Source organism: Panthera uncia (assembly GCF_023721935.1).
Source record: "Panthera uncia isolate 11264 chromosome D3 unlocalized genomic scaffold, Puncia_PCG_1.0 HiC_scaffold_9, whole genome shotgun sequence".
Classification (NCBI taxonomy): domain Eukaryota; kingdom Metazoa; phylum Chordata; class Mammalia; order Carnivora; family Felidae; genus Panthera; species Panthera uncia.
Genome location: NW_026057587.1, coordinates 100,563 through 124,448, shown reverse-complemented (window position 1 = coordinate 124,448; position 23,886 = coordinate 100,563). Strand labels below are relative to the sequence as shown.

General features: G+C 62.2%; 1 protein-coding gene across 8 annotated transcripts in view; it reads left to right on the top strand.

Annotated features, from left to right (window-relative positions):
• The window catches only part of LOC125915025 (nuclear receptor corepressor 2-like), a 125,092-nt gene that overhangs the window by 5,784 nt on the left and 95,422 nt on the right, over positions 1–23,886 (top strand). For 6 of the 8 annotated variants that reach the window (XM_049620649.1, XM_049620652.1, XM_049620651.1 and 3 more), the window contains exons 2-4: positions 13,841–14,055; positions 21,519–21,646; positions 23,234–23,411. In XM_049620649.1, coding sequence (XP_049476606.1) covers positions 13,951–14,055; positions 21,519–21,646; positions 23,234–23,411 — 411 coding nt within the window. In that variant the 5' untranslated portion in view covers positions 13,841–13,950. Of the gene's footprint in view, positions 1–12,437; positions 12,851–13,840; positions 14,056–21,518; positions 21,647–23,233; positions 23,412–23,886 lie in introns of those variants that run through there. The other 2 variants (XM_049620655.1, XM_049620648.1) reach the window with 1 other exon arrangement.

Genomic DNA, 23,886 nt, shown 5'->3' with positions numbered 1-23,886 from the left:
CCCTGCAAGCTGTCTTATTTGCCGGGTGCCCTTGACAGGGGGAGACCCCGAGGCCCAGAGCGGGCACGCTGCGGCCCCTTGGTGGTGACGGCCTCCGGAGTCCCAGCCACGGCTGATGGATGGGCCGGCCTCGCAGCTTCCAGGAGGAAGGGATCAGGGCCCCAGGCCACAGTGAGAGCCGTGGGGGAACAGGCGGTATAAACGTGGATCAGTTCTTGGGGCATGCTGGCCTGCTGTAGGCGACACCCCAGGATCTGACTGTAAGTCGACCCCTCCTCGGCCTCAGTTTCTCCATTCCCAAAGTGGCCTTCGAGCTTCGGCTCAGAGTCTGCAGGGATGCTGTCAGGGGGCTCATGGATTCAGCAAGCACTTATGGAGGGCCTGCGGCGTGCCCTGAGCTGGGACTCCGGGGTGGACACAGCAGGTGTGGATCCTGCCTTCACGGGCCTTACCTTTGGGGCTGTGGGGAGGTGGGAAATAAGCAGCGGGGACCCTGGGAATGAGGAGTCCGGGTCCCGATGAGGGACGTAGCAGAGCCAGGGGGCTGGGGTGGGGTTGAAGATGCTGCTCCCTTTTCCTTCCGGGACCCCGGGGTGGTGCTTTGCGGCTGGCCCGGGGGGCCGGCCAGGTTCACATGGAGATGGCCACGGCCCATCTGTAGCGACTTGTGGTTGCCTCCGGCTGGCAGGACTTGGCCTGGACCCGTGAGCGGTGATGTTGGGTACAAGGCCTGTGAGGCCCCAGCCGCAGCCTGATCAGGGAGAGGCAGAGGTGTCCCCCAGCCTGAGCTGGGAGGCTGGGGACACTGGCAGTGGATTCCCAGGACGTAATGGATAAGAGGTGGGTGCTGGAGAGGGCTAGCCTGGCAGGCAAGTCACTTAAGCTCTCTGTGCCTCAGTCTTGCTTCCAGGGATATGGCGACGATGAAATAAACTGATGAGCGTGAGCACCGTGTTAGCAGTTAGCCATGGTGATGAGTGCACGGTGCTCACCTTGGGTCTGTTATCATGACTGCTCAGGACCTGGGATCTGGAGGTGGAGTTGGCTCATCTTTCCATGGTCCTGTTCCTGCCCGTGGCACACCGAAGAGCCCTCTTTGCCCCCAGAGCCTCAGTCTCCCCATCTGCGAAATGGGAGCTGTAACCAACTTGTGGCTACATGGAGGTCGGAGAGAAAAGAGGATGGTGGGAGAAGTCAGCGCCCGTGGGGTCAGGGCTGAGGGGTCAGGGTCTCTACCTGCTCCTGGTTTGAGCCTTGGCCACCCTCCAGGCCGGGAAACAGGCTCCAGCAGGGGTGGGGCCCAAGGTGTGTCTGTGGGTGCAGCCCGCAAGGCCTCCTGGCTTCGGACAATGCCCCTGTCTGAAAGAGGGGCCACGGCAGCTCTCCACCTCGGGATATTCCTCCAGAAGCCAAGGCCAGAGGCCAGAGGACGTTGTGGGTGGGGGCGTGCCTGCTGCTGGGGAGTGACCCAGATCTGAGTCAGCTAGGAAGGGGCAGCCTCTGTCCGCAAAGTGGCTGCCTGCCGGATCCCCCGTTAGGGCCACTGATAGCTCAGGCTTGGCCAGGAGACTGTTTCTTCAGGGTGAGAGACCGCATAGGCCTATCTCAGGCTCTTGTCCGGCCCCTTCCTCCTAGGCTGAATTTGTCCGGGGCTCCCATCTAATTCCTCTTGCTACCTTCTGGCCGGCTTGGGAGATCTCCCTACCTGTACAGGTGAGGGGACCAGAGACTGCAGATCTGATTCCAGGGAGATTCATGGCTTCGAGCTGGGGTTTTCAGGGGGTCGCTGTCTTAGGTGTGTTGGTTGCAACTGGCAGACTCTCTGCTCCTCCTGCATTTAGCACAAAAGGATATCAGGGTGAGCTTCAGGCATGGTTGGATCCAGGGGCTCAGGTGACAAGGGGCTCCCCGTGTCCGATCCCTGGTAGCCTAAGACTAACGATCACAACTTAGCCCAGTGGAAGGTAAGCCTTGTCCCCACTGTTAGAACAGAAATCGTGGGAGTGAACTTTACGGGCTCAGCTTGAGAGTTAAGCCCTTCCCCAAACCAGTGACGGCGGCTGTGGTTCTGGTGGTGGCCCTGGTGGTGCTCCTGAGACTGTGCTCATTGGCCAGACCCGGGAGGCAGAGTCAGCCTCCCTCAGAGCCCAGAATCGAGGGGTCGTAGCCCCAAGGACATAGGGTACAGTTTGCAAGCAGCGGGTGCTGGGTGGGCGAAGACAACAGCTGCTGGCCATGGCCGGCTCACTCCATGGGTTGGACATGAGCCAGCTCGGGGTCCCTGCCCAGCCCCCCTTTCACGGCCAGTGTGTGTCCTTTGGGGAGGGGGTAGGTGTTATTTAAGACTCACTGGGTAAGTGGGCCCAGCCCCTCCCACTCCCTGTTTTAATTAGGGGCCTCTCAGGTCCCCCTCCAAGCCATGTGGGAGGACATTCCTGCCTGTCACCGGCCTCCCCGCTCCCCAAGCTCCCCTGGGCTTTGCTGGGCCCTCTCTTGTGGTTTCCAGCTGACCACATGTCAGAAGCCACAGGTCACATCCTGGCAGCCCACGGGCTGTATTTGGATGTCAGACTGATTTATTGGGTTGGGTTTATGGTCCATGTTTTTGAAATAAAAACTGTAAATTGAGGAATGTCTCAAAGTCAGACTTTCTTTGCCCGAAAGAATTGGACGCTGTGATCCCCTGGGCCCCGTTCTCCAGGGGCCAGGATGCCCGGCTGGGGTTGAGCAGCGGCCACCCCCTGACACAGGCAGCCCCCACCTGCCCCTCTCCTCCGTGAGACTCCGGCCTGGCGTGGTATCCTCAGCCCTCCTCGCTGTTTCCCCCTCCCTATTTCCGGCCTGGGACCTCTCCCCCCACCGGAGCCTGGTTAATCTTGCTCCCTCCGCGGACTGGTGATCGGATCCCAGAAGCGTGCTCCCGCTCCGGGCCCTGAGGCCTGTGTGCTCGCTCGTCTGCGGGCTCCTGGCTGCAGGGCCCGGAGGGCCTTTTGGGTTCTTGATCCTTGACACGCACTGATCAGCGAAAGCCCTCGGGGAAATCGCAGGGGCTGCTGTGATCCACATTGGAGCCTTGGAGGGAGCTGGTCGAAATGGGCCCTTCCCCCGCCGCCTGGCACCTGGGTGGCATTGGTGGAAGGTGGGGAGGGGGGATGATGCGAGGGGGGAGCTGCTGGGGTGGGGGTGGGGGGGTGGGCTCCCAGCCCCCGGCGCCGCTGCTGGCGAAGCTATTCTTAGCAGCGGGAACATTTGTCCTCCTTCACACGTGGTGGAGGACGTCCCCCAGAGATCTGCCCCGAAATACTCAGGACGACCCCATAAATTCCTCAGAAAGCCGTCCTGGGGGGCCCAGCGTGCGTGGAGGCGGGACGGGAGGAGGCGTTTCCGGCAGCTGCGCGGCTGCGGACACGTTTGCCAGATGTTGCGCAGGGAAGTTTGTGGGAACCCGGAGTCTGCCGCGCGCGCCCCCCCTCGCCGCCGCCCCCTCCACCCTCCGGGTCCTGGTGAGTGATGGGCGGAGCCGGCAGACGGTCAGCCCCTCCCTGTGTCCCCGTGGCTTTCGGGGGGCCTTTCAGCCCTCTCCTGACGCTGCCTGGGTTGGGGGCGACGTGGGCTACAGGCAACGAGGCCTTGACTGTGGTCCCCCTCAGTGCCTGGCCGCGAGGGGCTGCTGCCCTGTGCCGGGACCCCTGGCAGGGCCTTGGGCGGCACCGGCTCTTCCACGGGGCCCCCAGGGCAGCGGAAGCCACCACAGAGGATACCAGCCCAGCTGGTTGCCTTGGCTAGCAACCAGGGAGGCCTCCCTGGAGGAGGTGTGCGCTTTGCTTCTGTTTTGTTTTTGTTATTACTTAATTTTTAAGTTGTGGTAAAATACACAACACAAAAACGTTCAGGTCTCGGGCATTTTTAAAGGGGCCATTACTCCCCATACCCCTTCCTCCAGGCCCTAGCCATCACCCCTCTACTCTCTGTCCCTAGGAGATGACTAGGCCGGTCGCCTCCTGTAAGCGCAATCGTACAGCGTTTTTGCCCTTTTGTGTGTCTGGCTCACTTCATTCAGCAGAATGTCCAGAGCGGTGATCTGTGGTCCATTGACTCCTTGGTTGTTGGTTCGTTGCCGTCCAGGCAGCGATGTGGACGGATCCGGGACCCCGAGCCCCGCAGCCTTTGCAGTCCCGGCGTCCTGGATCCGTATGTGGTCGCCCCGCCCCCTGTGTGGACGAGCGCTCACTGCGAGCGGGCACCACGCTGAGCCCCGACACGGCTCGCCGAGTCAGGTCCCTGCTTCCCACTCTGTAGTCCGCTCTGTTCCAAGCCCCCGGGGCAGAGGGTCGAGCACTTTGCCCAGTCGCACAGCTGGTGCCAGCGTCCCCCCCGCCCCCCCTCCCCCCCCCCTGCCCAGACACCAGCTTCTTCTCTGGTTTCCCCCTCTTCCCCCTCTGCAGAAAAAATTGCTGTTTGGAAGGCCAGATGGAAAACATGTCCCTCCCGGGGCGCTCAGAACCTAATGAGGAAGAGCCAGGAAAAATCCAGCGTAATGTTTGTGAAATACCCAAGAGGGAGGGCGCGTCTCGAGGCAAGGGTTCTCGTAGGGGACCCTGTGACCTGGCGTGCGGGAGGGTTTGTCATGACTGTGGCTTCTCTCTCTCTCTCTTCCTTTTAAAATTAAGAGGGGGAGGGGGAAGGGAGTCCAGGAGGAAGCGATTTGGAGCAGATCTGGCTATGGTGGGGGAGCAGGGCTGGGCGGCCGAGCTGGCCACAGCCCAGTGGACACGAATGTACCAACTAAATCCGAGACCGAAACGGGCCTCCTCGGTGGCACTCTTCTGCTCACTTCGGAGGGTGTGTGGGGCTGGACCAGGGTGCCTTCTGGCTGCATGACCTTGGGTGAGTGAGTTCACCTCTCTGAGCCTCAGTTTCCTGATCTGTTGAATGGGGCAGTCATGTTCGGTGAGGGAAATCGGGGCCTTCCTCTGTGCGGGTGCCCGAAGAATGCCACCGGTAGAACCACAGACTCTCAGGCAGGTCTGAGGACCCTGGGAGGGCACCAGGCAGCATCTGGGGGCGGTGGAAATTCTAGCCGAGGCTGGGGATCCCTTTTAGGGGAGGTGCGAGCTGGCGCAGGTTGCCTGGGGTGTGTTCGGTACCAGGCTTCTGGTTTTCCCTGGAAGGTTGGCGCGGGCTGTGGCCAGTCCAGGGCTCTCTGTCCTTGGACCTGGTCCCCCGTGTGGACCGGCGGCAGCTTTTGTCCCCACGACCCTCGCTGTTGTTCCCCTGAAGCGTCAGAAGTGGGCTCAGCTCAGGCCACTGCCCATCTCACCGGATGCCTGGACCCCATGCTCATCCCCCCTCGAGAAGCTCTCTGTCTGCTCTGTGTTTGGGCGCGGGTCCCCCCAGTCCTGCATACCCTCCTAACTAGGGCCTTGCTCTGCCATTTGGTCAGTTCACTTCACCCAGCCTCGATTTGCTCATCTGCAGCATGGGGATCGTAACAGTACCTGCCCGGTGACTAATATTGCCATCGTCATTATGGCAAACTCGTCCCCACCCTGTGTTTCTAGTAGCCGAGAGTACTTGAGCCATAGCCCTCATTTTGGGGACTCTTCTGTGGGTGTTGAGCTTTTGAGAGATCTCTTCTCGATGAATCTTTGCACCTGTCCCTCCCTGTTCTGATTCTGGAGTTGGAGACTGGAGGCGGTTTTCCCCAGGGTCCTCTGTGCCCAGCAGGCTGGTACTTGGGGGGCAGTTGTGCAGGCTTGGGGATTCTGGGGGTGGTGGTGCTCGTGTGTGTCTCCCACAGTGGCTGGCGGGGAGCCTGATGTGGGCATATTTGTGGAATAAAGGCACGCTGGGCTCTGTGGACAGTGGCACAGTTAAATTGATGTCCATCTGGGGCGCCTGGGTGGCCCAGACAGTTAAGCGTCCGACTTCGGCTCAGGTCATGATCTCACGGTCTGTGAGTTCGAGGCCCGCGTCGGGTTCTGTGCTGACAGCTCGGAGGCTGGATCCTGCTTCGGGTTCTGTGTCTCCCTTGCTCTCTGCCCCTCCCCGACTCGCACTCTCTCTCTCAAAAATAAACACTAAAGAAAATAAAATTGATGTCCATCTGTTGATTTGTCTGTCCATCTGTCCGTCCGTCATTCCTCCATCCATGCTCCCCCCTCGCTCTCCCCTTCCTCCCTCCCTCCTTCTTCTACCCACCCACCCACTCCTCCTTCCCCCTCCATCCGTCTTCTGTTGAGTACCTGGGGTGAAGAGGTGCTTTCTGTGTTGGGACAGGCCTGTCACTGGTTGGCAGGAGTTTTTGTCCAGCTGGTCCACTGCTGTGACCCCCTCCCGCCCCCCGCCCCCAGTGCCTCATTGGCCAGAATGAGGCAGAGACCCCGTTTGGGATGGGCTTGTCTTGGCTGGTCTCTGTTTAGGGGTGGGCGGGTGGCATTTCTGAGGGCAGTGCTCTGAGCTGAGCCGTACGTGACTTTGGGCCACTCAGGGGCGCTGCTCTTTGGGTAGAGCCATGAGCAGGCCGTGGTTGGGTCCCTGGCTCCTCCTTGGGGCGGAGAGGTCGTGTCAGGGGCAAGGAGGCCAGTTTTACTCCTGCTGGATAGGGACCTGTGTTCCAGGGGACCCTGAATGGTGGCTTTAATCGCGTTAGGATTCCAGGTGGGTTACTCCCCGACGGAGGGCACAGCTGAAGTTTCCTTTAATACAGGGGCACAAGGAGCAGGCTTGGTACAGGAGACCCCGAACATCACCCCTGCCCAGAGGGTGGCGCCTTCCTTTCTCGTTCAGAGTGAAAGCCTGTGTGACCTCACAGGGGCCTTGCTCACTCCACTCTTGCCATCCGGGCGCCTGGCCATTCCCTCCCCACCTCAGGGCCTTTGCACTGTCTGTTCCGTCTGCCTGGAGCAGCTTCCCTAGACATCCGCATGCTTCCTTTCTCCCCTCTCTCTCCTTCTCCATGCCCCGCCCCGCCGCCAGCCATCCCCCGTCTACCCTCCTCATGCCTCTCGTTTTCCCCACACCGCAGACACCTCCCAACATTCCTGTAATTACTCCGGTCTGGCCTGCTAGAATAGCAGCTCTGTGAAGGCAGGGGTCTGGGGTCTTTTACTCGCGGCCGCGTCTCAGAACCTGTCCACGAAGGTTCCGGTGATCGTGGTTTACGGCGGGGAGCCGCCTGGGAGGGGGCAGGGACTCTGGCTTCACCCCCCTGCCCTCGTGGGCCGGGCAGGCTCCTCTGGGCTCACCGGGGCCGCCTCCCACGGGGCTCTCTGTGTCCCAGGGCTCAGCTGAGAGCCGGATCCCTGAGCAAGGAGGCCCTGTGGAAGGTGGAGCTGGTACTTGGCCGGCTCCCCGTTTTCCCGGAACGCCAGAAACTAGAAACTCAAGGCGTAAACAGTCCGCTTCGTTCTAGCTGGGGTTTCTGCCACCTCTTAACGTCACATCCCAGAACAGCCTCGGTGCTCACGTCCCCCGTGCTGGCTTCCGGGGCTCCGTGCTCCCGGGGCCAGGCTGTTTCTGCTCGGTACGTATTTGTTGGATCCTCCTGTGTGCCAGGCTCCGGATTATGGCAGTGGGCCGAGCAAATATGCATCGAGCACCTACCGTATCGGGTTAAAGGCGCGTCTCCCCCCGTAATTCATGTCCACCTGGAAGCTGGGAACATGATCTTATTTGGAAAGCGGGTCTTGGCAGATGTGATTAGTTAAGATGAGGTCACAACTGGACGAGGGTGGGCCCTGAATCCAATGACTGGGGTCCTTCTCGGGGGAGGGCCAGCAGAGAGGTGGCCGAAAGCCAAGGGATGCCCGGGGCTACTCGCTGCTGGACGAGTCCAGAAGGATCCCCCCCACCCCGACCCGGAGCCTAGGGGGAGGAACGTGGCCCTGACCCACACTTTGATTTGGGACTTCCGGCTTCCAGAACGGTGAGAGAATGCATTTCTGTTGTTTTCAGCCCTTCCTTTTTTTTTTTTTTTAACATTTATTTATTTTTGAGAGACCGAGCGTGAGCCGGGGAGGGGCAGAGAGAGAGGGAGACTGAGAATTTGAAGCAGGCTCCAGGCTCCGAGGTGTCCGCACAGAGCCCGACGCGGGGCTCGAACCCACAGACCACGAGATCATGACCTGAGCCGAAGGCGGATGCTCAGCCGACCGAGCCCCCCCAGGCGCCCCTCCACCATCCTGTTTGTGGTGCATTGTTCACCCAGGTTCCGGGAAGCTAGCGCACCTCTGCGTGCCAGGCCCTTGCAGGGGAATTGCCAGTGATCCAAACAAACATTTGTCCAGTAGCTGCTGAGCGGTCCCATGCCCTTCTAGAGGCTGAAGAGCCGTGGCGAGGAAGGCCACGGCGTTCCCAGTGCATCACTGTCTCTCCAGCCCGGACAGGCCGGCGGGGGCGGGGGTACGAGAGACCAGGTCCCCTGTGTGGGGCCTGTGGCTTCTCCGAGCACCTTGGAGGGTTCTGGAGGGTTCTGGCGAGCGCGCGTGTGTGTGCATGTGCTGGGGGCTTCTCTCGGGCTGACAGCTGAGTTTTCATTCTGAGGCTCCCCGACCTGCCACGGGTTCTGACGTCGGTGCCCACTAGTTACGGGAAAGTCTCAGGCATTGGGTGGCACAGACAGCTGGCCTCTCGTCTTCTCCCGAGCCTGGGCTCAGGTCGGAAGGCTCCCAGGCACCTTAAGGAGCACCCCGCACGTCCGTCCCCCGCCCGCTCTCGGAGCCGTCCCGGCCCCGACCTGCTGTAATCCGCCCTCCCCGGAGCTGAAGCGGGCCGCACGAGGCACGGAAAATCCATGGAATGTGCCTCAGTGGGGCCTCTGCGTCCTGCCTGGGGCCGGAGAGGAATGTGGGGGCAGGAGGGCTCTGGCCTCACCTGGAGTTACTGGCACCTGCCCGGACAGGTTCCCTTGTTGACCACCTGCTGTGTGCCAGGCGCACCGGTAGGCTTGTGGGATGCAGCGGGGGCAAGGCAGACAAAACCCACAGCGGTGAGCTTCCTCCTGCAGATTTGGACGGAAGGCCACGCGGTGGATGGAACACGGGCTGTGAGGTCAGGATTGTGGGGAGCTGCCCCGTGGGGCCCGCGGGGCTCTCTGGTGGGCCGCTGCCTCTGGGGCAGGTGCAGTAGAGGGCCACCCTGGGGCCCCTGTGCTGTTTGTGGGTGGTCCCCACCGTGGACCATTCGTGCCGGGCCCCATGCAGGACTGGAGTTCTTGGCCCTCCTCTGCCTGGCTCGGCGGCCCTAGTGCCCTGGTTTGTGGCTTGGACGCGCGAGGCCCGGGCTGGGGCTTTGGGGCTCGGAAGTATCCCACGCTACCTGGCTCAGCCATTTCTTAGCCCCGCTTGAGGGCCGTCTCGTCTCCTCGGAGCCCTGCCCTTGCTGAGTTTGCCTCATTGAGCGCCTGCTGTTTACCAGGCGTGATGGCATTGCTTCCCAAGCATGCCGTCCTGCTGGCAGGCTGGTGGCGCAGGAATTCTGGACGTGTACCCGAGGAAACTGAGGCTCAGAGGTGTGAGGCTTCCTGCCTGACGAGGGGACAGAGGGCCCCCGTCTCTGGGAGGCCACTTGGCCTCTTCCACCCCAGGGTGGGAGCTCCTTCCCGACTTCCCTGGGCTGTGCCTGCTTCTCCTTCTCTGGTGCTGCCGCTCCGATCCGGCCAGCGTCGTCTCTTGCTTGGATGCCCGCAGGAGCCCCGAGGTCTCCCGGCTCTCTGTGGCGCCTGCTTATAAAACACACTGACTTCAGCCCAGGTCACGATCTCGCGGTCCGTGAGTTCGAGCCCCGCGTCGGGCTCTGTGCGGACAGCTCGGAGCCTGGAGCCTGCTTCGGATTCTGTGTCTGCCTCTCTCTCTGCCCCTCCCCCACTCATGCTCTGCCTCTCTCTGTCTCTCAAAAATAAATAAATGTTAAAAAATTAAAAAAAAATAAAATAAAACACTGACTCTTCATTTCCCCAACCACCGTCTGTGGTCCCTCAGAGCCCTTAGAACAGAACCCATCCTTGCCGTGGCCCATGGGCCTTGGGTGACTGTCCCCCCCACCTGCCTCGTGCTCACTCAATCAGTTACTCAAGCACGCGGGGCCTGGTCTCACCTCTGGGCTCCCGTTCAGGGGGCCCCCCCCCCCCGGCCCCCCCCCCCCCCGGCTGTCTTGTGCCCGCTCCGCTCCGGGAACTTCTCCCTTCTCCCCCTTCTCCCCGAGACCCCCTCGCCCTCCCCGAGGCTGGAGTAGCCTGAGCATCCCATCTCCGAGGTCACTGTTTGCTTTCTGCTCCCTGCTGCACCCCACCCCCACCCGGTCGGGACACCGAGACCCTCGGCAGCTGGGCTCCGCCTCATTCACTCATGTGGGGCTCAGCGCGCAGCGGGGACCCCAACGTTTCTGTACATAAATGGATGCGTGCTACCCTCTCTTGACCCCGAAGCCACCAGACCCGCGGTGGTATTGGGGCCGCTGTGCCGAGACTGGCTGCAGCCTCGATCCGGCTTCAGAAGGCCTTCCAGCCCAGACCAGATCCGGGGCACCCTGCTGAGTCCCCGGGGGGGGGGGGTTTCCCGGGGGGTCTCCCTCACCCCTCTCCTACCCCTGTCTTTGATGGAGGTGCGTCCTAGTTTTCCTTGTCATTCACATTCAAACCTTGAGGAAGTCAGCGCTTAACATTTGTTTTTCCATTGACAGTGTTATGCAGATACTACACGTATCTAATTTAAATACATTTCCATCCCCGCTCGGAGAGCCCGGGTCAACGTTAGCAGTCACTGCCCACGCCCTCGGCCCTGGCGGCCACCAGTCCGTTTCGGGACTCTATGGGGTTGCCTATTCCGGATTCTTCCTGTAAGGGGACTCCCACACTAGCCGGCCTTTTGTGACCGCCTCCTTTCACGCGGCGTGATGTTTTCACACCCGCGGTGTAGCTGTGTCAGTAGTTCATTTCTTTTTGTGACTCAGTCACGTTCCACCGTGTGGACGGACCACAGTTTGTTTGTCCGTGCATCTGTTGATGGACCCTTGGGCAGTGTCCACCCCTTGGCTGTTGTGAATAGTGCAGCTCTGAACGTTCGTATACAAGTATTTGTTCGAGTCCCCGTTTTCAGTTCTTTTGGGAACGTGCCCGGGACTGGAATTGCTGGGTCATTGGGTAATTCTGTGTTTAACTTTTGGAGGAACCACCAAAATGTTTTCCTAAAAAAAAAAAAAAAAAATTTTTTTTTTTTTTTTGAGCTGGCAAGAAATGTGACTGAGGTTGGGAGGGGTGGAAATTGGGTTTATTAAATAAGCTCGTGGTGAATGGAGGGGGCACCCAGAGTCCCCTGGCTTTGGGGACAACCTAGATGTGAGGACACAGGGCCAGGGAGTGCCGGGGTGACCTGTTGATGGCTGAGGCCCCTCGAGCTTGGCAGCCGACACACCGTGAGTCTTGAGGGAATGGGAACGCGGCCAGACCGTGGCCTTGGTGTGAGGAGGGTGGGGAGCCGCTGAGGGTTCTCCAGGGCCGGTTTGGAAAGGTGTCACCTCCCCGGCTTCTGGAGCCCACGTGCACTGCGCGTGTGAGCATCTGGCAGAGGCCTGCCATCCCCAGTTGGCGTCTTGTTAGGCAAAGGAAGTTAGAAAAGCTGTGGGTAAATCAGACTTCTTTGCCGCCTTATGCAATGCAAAATCAAACAGCCATTTGGAAGCTCCCCCACTGCGCTTGGAGGAGGGGCGACCAGTTGGGAGCCTCTCCCTGCCGAGGTGCTGGCCTCAGAGCCCAGAGAGAAAGCAGAACGGAATTTGCGTGACCAGGATCCACTGGGCTCCCAGATGGATGGGAGCAATGGGAATTCTGGAACGGGGTCCGGAAGTGGCCACACCTGCCCCTCTCCCCGGGCCGGTTTCTTGTCTCTGGGCTATCGGGCAGATGTCACGTTGCCCTCGGTGGGAACCGGCAGGGCAGCGCCCCCCCCCCCCCCGCCCCCATCAGAGCATCACTGTCACTAGGCTGAAGCCACGGCAGAGACAGTACTAGGGGAAGTGATACTAACAGCGTCTGTTAGCTGAGCAGGATTTGGTCCCGTGTTCATAAAAATTACAGGGCACATCCTGTCTCGGTGGCTGGGAAAAGCCCACGTGGGCAGCTTGCTGAGGTGCCCGTAGGTGCATTGATCTGTGACTCCTTCCTTCCCTGGCTGAGTCAGACTTCTGGTGGCAAGCGACAGAAACCCAGGTTGGGCCGGCGAAGGCCAAGCACGCGGCCGTCTCCGCTCTCCTAAGCGAGCGAGCAGGCTTCGCCTTCAGGCCTGGCTGTCATCAGGACCCCGCCGCGCTCCCCCCGCCCTTCCGCTCTGGCTTCCTGCCGGCCGGCGTCGTTGCTCGGCGGGCACCTGCCATGAGGTGGCCCCCAGAACCGCAGGCTTTCGCGCTCCTGGTTCGGGGCCAAGCTGGTTCCCCCAGCCAGAGTCTCAAGACTGCCTCTCATTGGCCTAGTTGGGGCCGCGGGCGCATCCCTCGACCAATCCCTGGCCCGGGGGATGCAGGACTTGGATTGGCCAGGCCCGGGTCACGTGACTACTTCCCGAGCGCCGGTGGGAGGCCGGAGGATGGTTCCAGAAAGGAAGGTCACATCTACAGTGGCGGGAAAGATGGGGGTGGGGAGGGGGACGCCACCAGAGCCTCAGATGGGGGTCTCGTTCCTCCTCTGACCACCGCGACCTCAGCCCTCCGTCCCAGTTCGAGATGGCCACGGGGCCCATCGCCAGGGGAGGGGCCCGGCGTCTTCCCCTGGAGAAGGACAGTTGTGAACCCGGGGCAGGGCGAGGAGGGGCGTCGTGAGATGCAGCCCCAGCCTTGCCCGGCGCACCGCGGCGTCCAGGTGCCAGGCCCCTGCGCCATCATGGATTTTTCTAGCAGGGGGCGGGGCTGCACGTGCGGGGCCGGGGGAGGGGGGAGGGGGGATGGGGACGGGGGCAGAGGCGGTGCCCGGCTCTCACCCTGGGCGTGGGCAGGCGGCCCAGGAGTGGGGGGATGGAGGCCCCCCCAGAGATTTCTGGGCAAAGGCAGCTTGTGACTAAGGGCCTCCTGGCGCCCTTGAGTCCTTTCTTCCTCCCGAGACTCAGTTTCCCCAGCTCTAACAGCACGGGACTGCTTCTTGAGATTTTTTTCCAGCCTGGACATGGGTGTTTTCTGTCCCATGGGAGGTACAGTTTGTCCGTTCCTCCCACCCCGGCTCTTGTCTGGGTCCTTAGCTGTTTCCCCAACGCGGCCCCCGGCTGCCCAGTCCCCCCGCTCCCAGCTCTGCTCCTGCACGGGGTCATGCGGAGGTCCAGGCAGGCCCGGCCTTGCCCGGGGTCACGCTGTGACCCGTGTCCTGCCCGAGCTGACCCTGCCCACCGTGGCCAGGGACGCAGCCGTGCGCCTCACCCTGGCGGTGCCTCTCAGGACAGGCCCCCGGCTGCCCGCCTGAACTGGGTGCTGTCCGAGAACTTTGCCCTGGTGACTCGGAAATCTGCAGGGGTCGTGGGGTGAGGTCCGGTGGGCCGTGGGGGCTCGGGACCCTTCGGGGAATGGTGGGGCATTGTTCACAGGGTTGGGGTTCCTGTGCCTGCTGAGCCAGGGCCTTGGTCGTGGGTGGGGGAGGCGTGTCTGGCCTGGTCTGTGGCTCGGGGGTCCCCCAGATGCCATGTTGCCACCTCCTGCTGTCGGTGGGCAGGAAGCGCCCCGCGGTTTGGAGGAGGAGGGTCAGGAGGACCTGTGTGCTTGCTTGTCCTCAGGGACCAAAGGAACCATTAGGGGGCCCCACCAGGGTCTTTGGAGGGGACACTGTCCCGTGGCTGATCTTGTTTCTTTTTTGGTTTTTTCTCAGGTTCCTGTGACAGGGCGGCCCGTGAGCAGATGAGGAGGACTGGCTCTTAACCTTGGTGGCCACCGAGAGGGAGATTATTGGGGCCCAAGAGCCCCCAGACGCTCGCCGCCATGTCGGGGTCCACGCAGCCTGTGGCACAGACGTGGAGGGCCACCGAGCCCCGCTACCCGCCCCATGGCATTTCTTACCCTGTGCAGATCGCCCGGCCCCACACGGTGAGTAAGGGGGGGGGTGTATACCCGGGGCCACTTTTGGGGCCTTCTCTCACCGAGTCCCCGTGAGGGCTGGTGTGGCTCTGACGGGGTCCAGCCAGGGCTCCCTGGGTCCCCTGAGGGGAGTTGGGGTGTCACGGCAGGGACCACTGGCCTCTGGACGTTCTGGTAAAATCTCTTAGCTCCCGCTCTAAAGGAGGGGGGGGGGGTGATGGAGACCGGGGCCAGGCTGAGCTGGGATCTCTGCCTCTCAGAGTCAGCTGTGGAATTTGTGTACGGACACGGGACGCCTGCTGTATACGCTTTGCTGGCAGCCCAGCCTCCCCTGGACTCCTTTTGGCTTTGTTGGGGTCTCCCGGGTGCTGACAGCCCCTTGCCTCCCTGAGCCGTGGCCCCGGAGCTCGTGCACTGGAGGCTCTGAGATGAAGAGACTCGGAACGCGTGTCTGGAGCCCTGATTTGGGGATCCAGGCTGTCGGTTCCTCTCACCGAGGAGCCGCCCCGCCTCTCGGGGGCGACCTGCCTGCGGGGAAAGAGGAGTGCTGTCTACCTACGTGCTGGCCCGCACACGCGTGCGCCCTCGACCGGCTCTCCTAAGCTGCACCCTTGTCTCTCCTCGCAGTGACCCCGTTTCCTGCCGCGCCTCTCGCTGCGCGGTGTGGCCGTGAGGATGGGCCTTTGCTGGCATTTTTTGGGCACCTACAGGGTACCTTGTCCTTGGGCCTTGCCGGAGGGCTCCCGGGGTCTGGGGCCTCCCTGTTTGACCAACTGGCTGCTCGGCGGGGAGGTGTGGGGCCTTGCGGTCGTAGCTGGGCAAGAGGCTGGCTCTGCTGGCCCGTGTGTGTGTGTGTGTGTGTGTGTGTGTGTGTGTGCGCGTGTGTGCGTGCATGCGTGTGGACTGCTTGGCGTGGTTCCTCTTCGTGAGAAGAAAGGAAGTGGTGTGGGAGGGCATTTCCATCAGTGAGCGTGTGAACCCACTGGCCCCGCGGGGAGGGTGTCCCAGACGCGGTGGCCTCTTGAGGATTTTGGCCACCAGGATGCTTTTCAGAGCCAGCCGGGCTGAACGGGCACATATCAAGCCCTGTGACGAGAGTGTGTCTGTGGGTGGTCTTCATATCCTCCGTCCGGCCCAGTGAAAGAGCGTCTGGCGTCGGTACCCCACCTTGCACTCGAGGGGACTGAGGCCAGGAGACTAAACCGCAGGCCTCAGGTGAGATCGCTGCTGGGAGGCAGTCTGCTTCGGCCTCGGGCTTCTGAGCCCCGGTCACAGACGCCACTGCCTGCTGGGCACCTGCCGTGTGCCCAGGGCCACGGGAGTGTGCTCCTGGGGGCGCACGTTGTTACGTAATGTCACCGTCTGTGTCGGGGTCCCCAGCAACAGCAACAGCGACCACAAACCCTCGATTACCGAGCCCTTGACCACAGGGCAAAATGTTCTGATTGGAACCTTCTACGCAGACAGTTCACTCGCTGCTCTGAATCACCCCGGAGAGGGTCTCGAACGCTGTTTGTGGATCGGGAATGTTTCGTAGGCGAGGAGAAAGGTCCACGTTCTTAACTGTTCGGAGCCTCGGATTTTTTATCTATAAAATGGTGTCACGGCAGCACCCGTCTCCTGCGTTCTCGTGGGGATTAAGCATAACGATCTGCATGAAGTCCTTGTGGCAGCGCCTGGCACCCGCTCTGGCGGACGTGTCCGTTCGCTGTCGTTATTCCTTGTTACCTCACTGTTACCGCAGCTGCCTGCAGGGGCTGCCTCTCCTGGGGGCCACTGGCCGATGCCTCTGGCTTCTCTCTTGTTGCTGGGCCCCTCCTGCTGGGTTCCCACCCCTCTCCCACCCCTTCCCTGTGGGCACAGCTTTGGAAAGTCGTCCTGTCCCTAGAGCCTCCCCCCTCCACCCCCTGCTGCCCCACTCTCCCGCCTTCCTTCTTGCCCTTTGCCCCAGCTGGGCCCTCTCCCGGTCATTTGGGGTCACTGGCTGACCCATAATGTCTCCTGTTCTGCCCCCACTGGGCTGTCAGTGACGCAGGATGTGGCTGGACAGGCCCCAGCAGTCACCGCCCACTCCAGGCAGGAGGCTGAGGCCAGGGGTGAGCAGGGCCCTGGGGCAGCTGTGGGGTGGGGCATTCCTGTCCTGTGTGGTGGCAGCAGTGGGGCCCCGGTCCCTGCTTTGTGTGGGGCGGCCCAACCCTGCTTGTCACCTAAAAGGCAGGAGCAAGAATTCCGGGCACCCCGGGTTGGGGGTGGGTCTTGCTGTCCTGGGCATGTGTCCTGGCTGGACCACTTTCCCTTGGCTGGTGGGGGGTCAGCATTGGGTCTGTAGTCTGGAGGCCCTCCCTCCCCACTGCAGCCCGTGCCCTCTAACATGTTCCCATTGGCCGATTTTACAGGTGGGGTGAGGTGCCCCCCTTTTCTGAATCTAGAAGACAGAGGGTGGAAGAAAGGGGAAATCGAGGCACAGGGAGAAAAATGCCCCATCCAGGAGCCGGGTGGGAGCCCAGGGTCCTGGCTCCTTGCATAGTAGCTAAGGCAGGAAGCTGGGAGGAAGGGGAGGGGCATGGACCCGGTGTCCTGAGACTCAGTCTTCCGTCTCTCTCTCTCTCTCTCTCTCTCTCTCTCTCTCTCTCACACACACACACACACACACACACACACACACACACACACGACAGGCTTATCTTCAGGAGTAGCTCCTCTTGGTTCCAGAGGCTTCTTTCCATGTGCCCTGGGCCCAGGGCTGCTTGGATGGCGAGTCCGCCCTGGAGCCCAGAAGAACCTCCACATCCGGCCTTGAATCTCCGTTCCTTCCCACCTGCTGAGTGACACTGGGCTGCCCACTTGGCCCTGTGGGGGGGGCAGCCTCGGTTTTCCTATCTGAAGTACGGAGTTGTGGGTCTGAGCCTCCGTGGAAGCTGCCCGGGCGGGTTTGCGGTAGTCCTGTCTTTCCTCCTGGCGGGGTGACGGGAGCCCCTGTCCTTTGGGGTGGCGGGGCCCTGGACTCAGGGGCCGTGGGAGCCGTCCCGGCTGCTGGCCTGCCACCTCCAGGCTGCCTGCTGTGAGGTTCACGGTGCAGGTGGAAGGCGTGATTCCCGGTGTGCTCTCGGGCAGAGGCCTGGCCGTTCCCCTGCCCGCTTCTGGCACCCTCTCGGCCTTTCCGGACACCGTGCGCGTTGCCTGGGGAATCCCACAGGACCCTTCTGTGCCCTGCCCTCTCCGCCTCTGTGGTCTTGGCTTCCCTCCCTCACGGAATCAGGACCCCACGTCTTTCCCTGTGCGTCTCCCGGGATTGGGGGTCCCGACGTACCTTCCCTGCCTCGCCTTTCGTCAGGCTTCCTAGGGACTTCTCCGAGTCCCCCGGGACCTTCTGGACTTGCCTGAGCTCTTGTAGTTCTTGTGCTGAACGAATGTATTCGAGTCAAAAGGTGCAAAGGTCTGACTTCTAGCGCTACCGCTCTGTGCTGTGTGGACCCTGGCAAGTTACTCAACCTCTCTGTGCCTCCGTGTAGAGGGGTAGCTGAGAACGCAGGCTCTGGAGCCAGACCGATTGCGTTTCTGCGCTGCCTTAGTGATACCTTGGCTGTGGAATTCCGGACGAGCGGCCTTACCGCCCTGTGCCTCGGTTTCCCCGTCATTTGATTGCGGCAACTGCGGGGTTCCGAGGCTCAGATTAGTGGACGAGGGCAGAGGCCCTCGCGTGATGCCTGTGCAGCGTTAGCTCCCACGGATATCAAGGGACGCCGCTGATGACTTCGGTGACGCCGTTCTTGTGACGACCACGTAGCGTGAGTGTCCTCTTCCGCGTCGCCTGTGGGCTTTTCCTCTAGAGGAGAGCTCGGCAGACCTCCGTAAACGTGTCGCGCCTCTCGGGCCATTCGGCCTGTGTCACGGCTGCTCGGCCCCGCTGCCCTCACAGCTCCGGAGCTGCGACCGAGAGGCGGAGGAACGGCCGAGGGCCGCGCCCGGCTTGGGCCTTGGGCCCTGTTTCGGACTCCTGCCCCGGATCGGTGCTTCCCGGAAGCTCTGTGGGGAGGACCGGTCCGTTTCAGCGGCGCTTTGCCCCAGAGCCAGACTGCACGGAACCCCCGCCCGTCCGGTGCGGGCGCTGGCCGTGGCGAGGCCGGCAGTGCGCGGGCCGGCTGGCGCACGAAGACGCGTGTCTTCCGTACCCACTCGTCGCGGGCGACGGGGTGGGCCCCGCGTGGAGCAGCGCTGCCTTGGGTGAAAGGTCAGGGACCCGGGGGCCCGCCTGGGCCAGAGGGGGCTGCGGGCGCGTGTGGGCGCGCTGGTGGGTTGCTCGTGTCCTGAATGCTGCCTGGGGTTTCTCCGCCTCAGCTTTGTGGCCCTTCCTGCCCCCCCACCCCCCCCCCCCCAGTTCTGGGTGCTGGGGGACGGCTCCAGGGCGGTGTTCGGCTCCCCAGAAAGGCCTCTCGGGAGCCCCCGTGCTGGGAGCTTTGTTCATTCATTTAACACTCAGTAGGCGCCTCGTCTGCCAGTACTTTCGTAGGCCCTGGGAACGGAGCCGTGAGCAAACCAGAAGCATCCCTGCCTCAGGCAGCTGGTGTTCTCATGGGGCAGCAATGAGCAGGGAAGGAGGGGCGGGGGAAGGCGGAGGTCGTGGGGTTCCTAACTGAAGTCAGGCGCCAGGGCAGGAGGCCTCACGGTGAAGCTGACGTTGGGATCAAAACCTGAAAGGAACTGGAGGGCCGGGCATGGGGAAATGTAGTTAAGGAATGTTCCAGGCAGAGGAAGCAGCACGTGCAAAGGCCCTGAGGTGGGAGCCCCACCTCTCCGGGAGGGGCCCACGAGTCCTTTGCCTGCCATGTGCGGCTCCAGACGTTTCCCAGGAGCCAGCGAGGAGCTCACCTTCTCGTAGCACAGCTGCAAAGAAAACCTTTCTCCCGGCCCCTCCCTCCAACATCTCCCAGGATCCAGACCCAGTTTGGATTTGACCCGAGGCCCAGATGCCTCAGCCCCTTTGTCCTTGTGGCTCCTGAGGATCTAGCCAGGGACGTGCCAGATGGGGTTAGCGCCTGTCCCCTTCCTGGGGAGTTTGAGGGGCATAGTTTATCGGCAAGTCCCGATTTCTAGTGTCAGAGGCACCACGGCTGAGGAGAGGCTGGCAGAGGCGGGGGGGGGGGGGGTCCCCCCGGAACCCCCCCCCCCCCCCCCAATTCTCTGAGCAAGCAGCTCTGCGAGCACGTGGCAAGGGCAGGGCAGGCCCCTGCCCCCCAAGTCTGGTTTGTTGCTGTCACCTTTTGGGGGTACGTTCAGAACCTGCAGTCTGCCCCTCCCCGTCCCTCAGCAGGAAGCCAGCCTGGCCTCAGTCCTGCATCTCAGAACCTCCCCTCCTTGCTGTGTCACCTGGGCGAGTCACTTACCTTCTCTGTGCCCGAGGTCTCATGTTTGTGTGGGACTGTGCACGAGACCCGCCTCATGGCGTCGCCGTGGGAATTCAATGAAAAACACGTTTAAAGCTTTTGTCGGCGGGCAGACACGGGCAGTTCGTGAACGTTGGGTGTTGTTACTGAGACGTGGCCGGGAGGCTTGGAGCCTGAGGGCCTGGTGCGCCCCACCTCGGGTCAGCTTCTCTTTTGGGACGTCCCCGATTCTGGGCTTCCTGTGGAGCTTCCAGACCCCCCTGGGGGGTCCCCGGCTCAGCCCTGGAGACCAGCTTTGGGGCCTAGGGTGGGGTTTAGTGAGGACACCGCAGGAATGGCCCCCGAGATGCTCCTTGGAGGGGCTTTGCTGACGAGCGTCTCCCGCTTGGCTCCTAAACTGGGAAACTGAGGCCAGAAAGTTCGTGAAGTGGCCCCCCCCCCCCCCCCCCCGCCCAGGGTCCCCGTGTGCCCTGTGCCTTTTCCCACCTCCGTTGGCGGACGTAGGTGCTGTCTCGCCGAGGCGTTGGCTTGTCTGTCTCCTGAGGCATCGGACTGTCTGTCTCTTGCCGCTTTGCTCATTTTGCTTTTGTGCGAGAGAGCCGAGCGGGGAAAACCTTCCCCCTGGCAGACGGCAGAGGCTGCCGATTCCTTCTCACACCTCTGCACGTGCGTGTGATCTGGGCCTGGCAGCCTTGCCAGCGTGATCCCAGAGGCCTCGCTCCCTCCCTCCCTCCCTCCCTCCCCCAGGGCCTTCCCCCTTCCTCCTCCTTCCCACCCACCTCCTTTTGTGAGCACCTGGGGCCTCGTGCTAGACATCACAGAGTGGGGGGACGGCGGGGGGGAGGGCTGAGCCCTTCTCTGCCTTCCGGAAGCCACCTGTCATCTTGAGGGAGGTCTTTGGAGAGTTACGGAGGGTTTGTGGTAGGAAGCACAGGGACCTCCTTCCATCCAGTCAGGCACCCGTTTCAAAGATGAGGAAACTGAGGCTCAGAGGGTTGGAGTGACGGACAGTTCCCCCAGCCCGAGGCCCTGCAGCCTTTCTTCCCCACATTGGGCCTCCTCAGCGTTTCCAGCCTCCGAAGTCGCTGGGGTCCCCATTCATTCCATTTACTCATCTTACATGCTTGCTTGGGAGGGTCTGAAACGCACACACTCCCAGCTCACCTGCCTGATAGCATCCGATCGTCTTTGCAGGAATAACTGCTTAAAAAAAAAAAAAGCCGGACAACAGGAGCATGAGAAGACCGACTAGACTTTTTTAACGGAAACTTGGGAGAATAAAGAGAGGTGCCCAGAAGAAGATAAATCACACACGGTGCCCCTCTGTCTCAGCCTTACCTGTGCCAGACATCGCTAATTGATTGCCGCACACAGTGTAACTGAGTGTTCTAGGCAGACAGAGCGAATCGATTTGGATTGGTACAGTGGGAAGCCGGCCCTGTTTTCTCTTTTGAAACGCTCGTTTCTCTGCTTTTTAAAAAACCCTTTTTAACGTGTCTCGAATCAGTGTAGTTGATAGTCAGGATACTTGTAATTTGTTAGCGTTTGGTTTTTCCCCAGATGAGAAGGGGTGATGGATGGCATGTTACCGAAGAAGGAGGGTTTTGTCTGAAGCTCATTTCCCCTTCTGACTTTGGCCGGACACACGTGGGTGGGTTTTCTTTTCACAGACAAGACAGGGGAACCCCAAGGTGGCACCTTGTTTTGGAAGCTGGTCTTCGAGCCTCACAGACCTGTGCCCTGTAGTCTCACGCAGACACCCTATCCCCTCAGTGCCCCGCTAGACACGCGGGCTGTGCCCTTTCCAGCCGCCCGCTCCCAGGCGGGCTCGGTGGTCTCATCGGGGAGGAGGGCGTAATCGCACGTGCTGTAGGTGCCAGTGTGGGGCCGGGTGAGGGACTGCGGCGGCACGGCACAGGGTGCACGCTAGCCGGCGACTGGCCCCGGCCACGCCCTCTGGCCACCCCGGGCGTCCGGAGCCACGCGTGGACGCGGACGTGGCCCCGCGCAGGAGCGAGCGCCCGGCTGCGCCCGTGACCGTGGAGCGGGCCGTCTGGGCTCACCCGCTTCCTCGGCCTCTCGCTGCAGGACGTCGGGCTGCTCGAGTACCAGCACCACCCCCGTGACTACGCCTCGCACCTGTCGCCCGGTTCCATCCTCCAGCCCCAGAGGAGGAGGCCCTCCCTGCTGTCCGAATTTCAGCCTGGGAACGAGAGGTGAGGAGAGGCTTGCACGCCGCCGCCTAGCTGGGAGCCGCGGGGTCGGTCCTCAGGCCGGGGGAGGAGGCAGGAGCGTGCAGGGCTGGTGTTAAGTCGGGGGGCTGCTGTGCTGTGTGCCTGCCCTCGTCCTGGTGCAGCTGTGACTTGGGGCGCGGTTGCGGGGGAGCGGGAAAGGGCCACGTGGCCCTCCGACTTCGCAGCGTGGGCCTTCAGTGGTCTCTGGGGGGGGGGGTAGTCCTAGGCAGGAGGGGTCGACCGCCAAGATGCGGAGGGGCAGGGCTGGGGTGCTGGTGAGAGGGACAAGTCCCGCCTGGGTGCACCCGGGCTGCCCCCTCCTCCCTCCTGTTGTCTTCCCCTTTTCTCCCAGTCCCTCTCTGTCCCTCAGCTACTAGCCGAGGCCCTCTGGTGTCTGCCTGTGGCTGGGCCTGCCTGTCCTTAAATCCGGGGGGAAGGGGATGAGCCCGTGCAGCGGGACGGGGACCCCAGTGAGGGGAGGGCCGAGGCCAGAGCGGGGCCCCAAGGTGCCGGAGATCATAACAGCACTGACCGCTAAGAGTCCTAACCTCAGATGTCATGTGCTGGCCCATTCTAGGCTGTGGGCGCACGACAGTAGGCGGCCCTGCCTCCAGGGCAGATGCCTCACAGACACCCACAAGATGACTCCAGAATGAGGCAGGTGACCCATTTATTAGCTACAGGGTGAGCAAGGTATTAGCTCTCTGGCTGGGGTGGCCAGAAAGGCCTCTCAGGGGAGGGACGTTTGTCCGATATGTAGCCGACCGTTCAGAGAGCTGGTAAAGGCCTTCCAGACAGAGGGAACAGCATGTGCAAAGGCCCGGAGGTGAGCATGTTCTTGGAGTGTTCCGGGCAGGCATCGACTTGAAACGCATTTTAGCAGAGGGGATATTTAGGCTGTCCGGTCGGGAGCAGTAGCCGGGGGCGGAGTCTGTGAGTCCTGGCCGTGCTGTGTGTGTTCAGGCAAGGCCATGTCCTCTCTGGCCCAGTTTTGACCTCTGCAGACTGGGGAGCAGGGTTGAGGAGAACCGGTCGGGAGTGTTAGGCTGGACAGCTCCCGTCTCTGCCCCAGGCAGCTGGCTGAGCTGGGCAGGACGCAAGGCCAGGTTTAGCAGCCAGAGTGCTGTGGTTGGCTAGTGATGTCTGCCCCGGGTGGGGGATGTGCAAATAACAGCATGTGTGTTACTGCCTGTGTTGGACCCACAAGGCTTTTTGGATTCGACCGTGCCCGTGAATCACCCGGGGTTCTTGTTTACATGCACAGTCTGACTCTGTAGGTCTGGGGTGGGACTCAAGGCTGTGCGCTTGTAGCCGGCTCCAGGCGGGTGATGCTGCTGGCCGTGGGCCGCTCTCGGCAGCGCGGGGGTGGGGAATCACCAGTACGTTCTCTTCCTGTCAACATAGCGAGTGCTGACTCGTGGGAGGACGAGTCTGGGGTTGAAGCTTGCCTCGCCGTGTGCCCTTGGCCAGATGGGCACTTCTCCCTCAGGGTCGCGGGGGGCGGGGCACACGGCAGGTGCTGGGCGGGAGGGCGGCAGCTGCGAGGCCCTGTGTCCTTGCCTCCCGCAGGTCCCAGGAACTCCACCTGCGACCCGAGTCCCACTCCTACCTGCCCGAGCTGGGCAAGTCAGAGATGGAGTTCATTGAGAGCAAGCGCCCTCGCCTGGAGCTGCTGCCGGATCCCCTGCTGCGGCCCTCACCCCTGCTGGCCGCGGGCCAGCCTGGGGGCTCGGAGGACCCGTCCAAGGTAAGGCCCGGCCCTGGCTGGGAGCCCCTGAGGACCTGGGTGCTTCGGCAGCCGCACTGGGTGCAAGGCAAGGGGTGGGGGCGGTGGGCGTGCCAGGTGGGGCACAGCTCGGGCCGAGGGTGGGCAGCGAGAGGAGGGGCCGGGACCGAGGTTGGCTCGCAGGCCGCTTCCTGGCCGGACGGGGGCCTGCCCCTACCTGAACGCGTCTGGCCTGCAGGGCCACCATGCCCCGCCCCCCCCCCCCCCCCCCCAGTGCCCCGGAGACCTTTTTCATTTTACTTCTCTTTAAAATGGAAAGTCGAGGGGCGCCTGGGTGGCTCAGTCGGTTGGGTGTCCGACTTCGGCTCAGGTCCTGATCTCGCGGTCCGTGAGTTCGAACCCCGCGTCGGGCTCTGTGCTCACGGCTCGGAGCGTGGAGCCCGCTTCGGATTCTGTGTCTCCCTCTGTCTCTCTGCCCCTCCCCCGCTTGCACTCT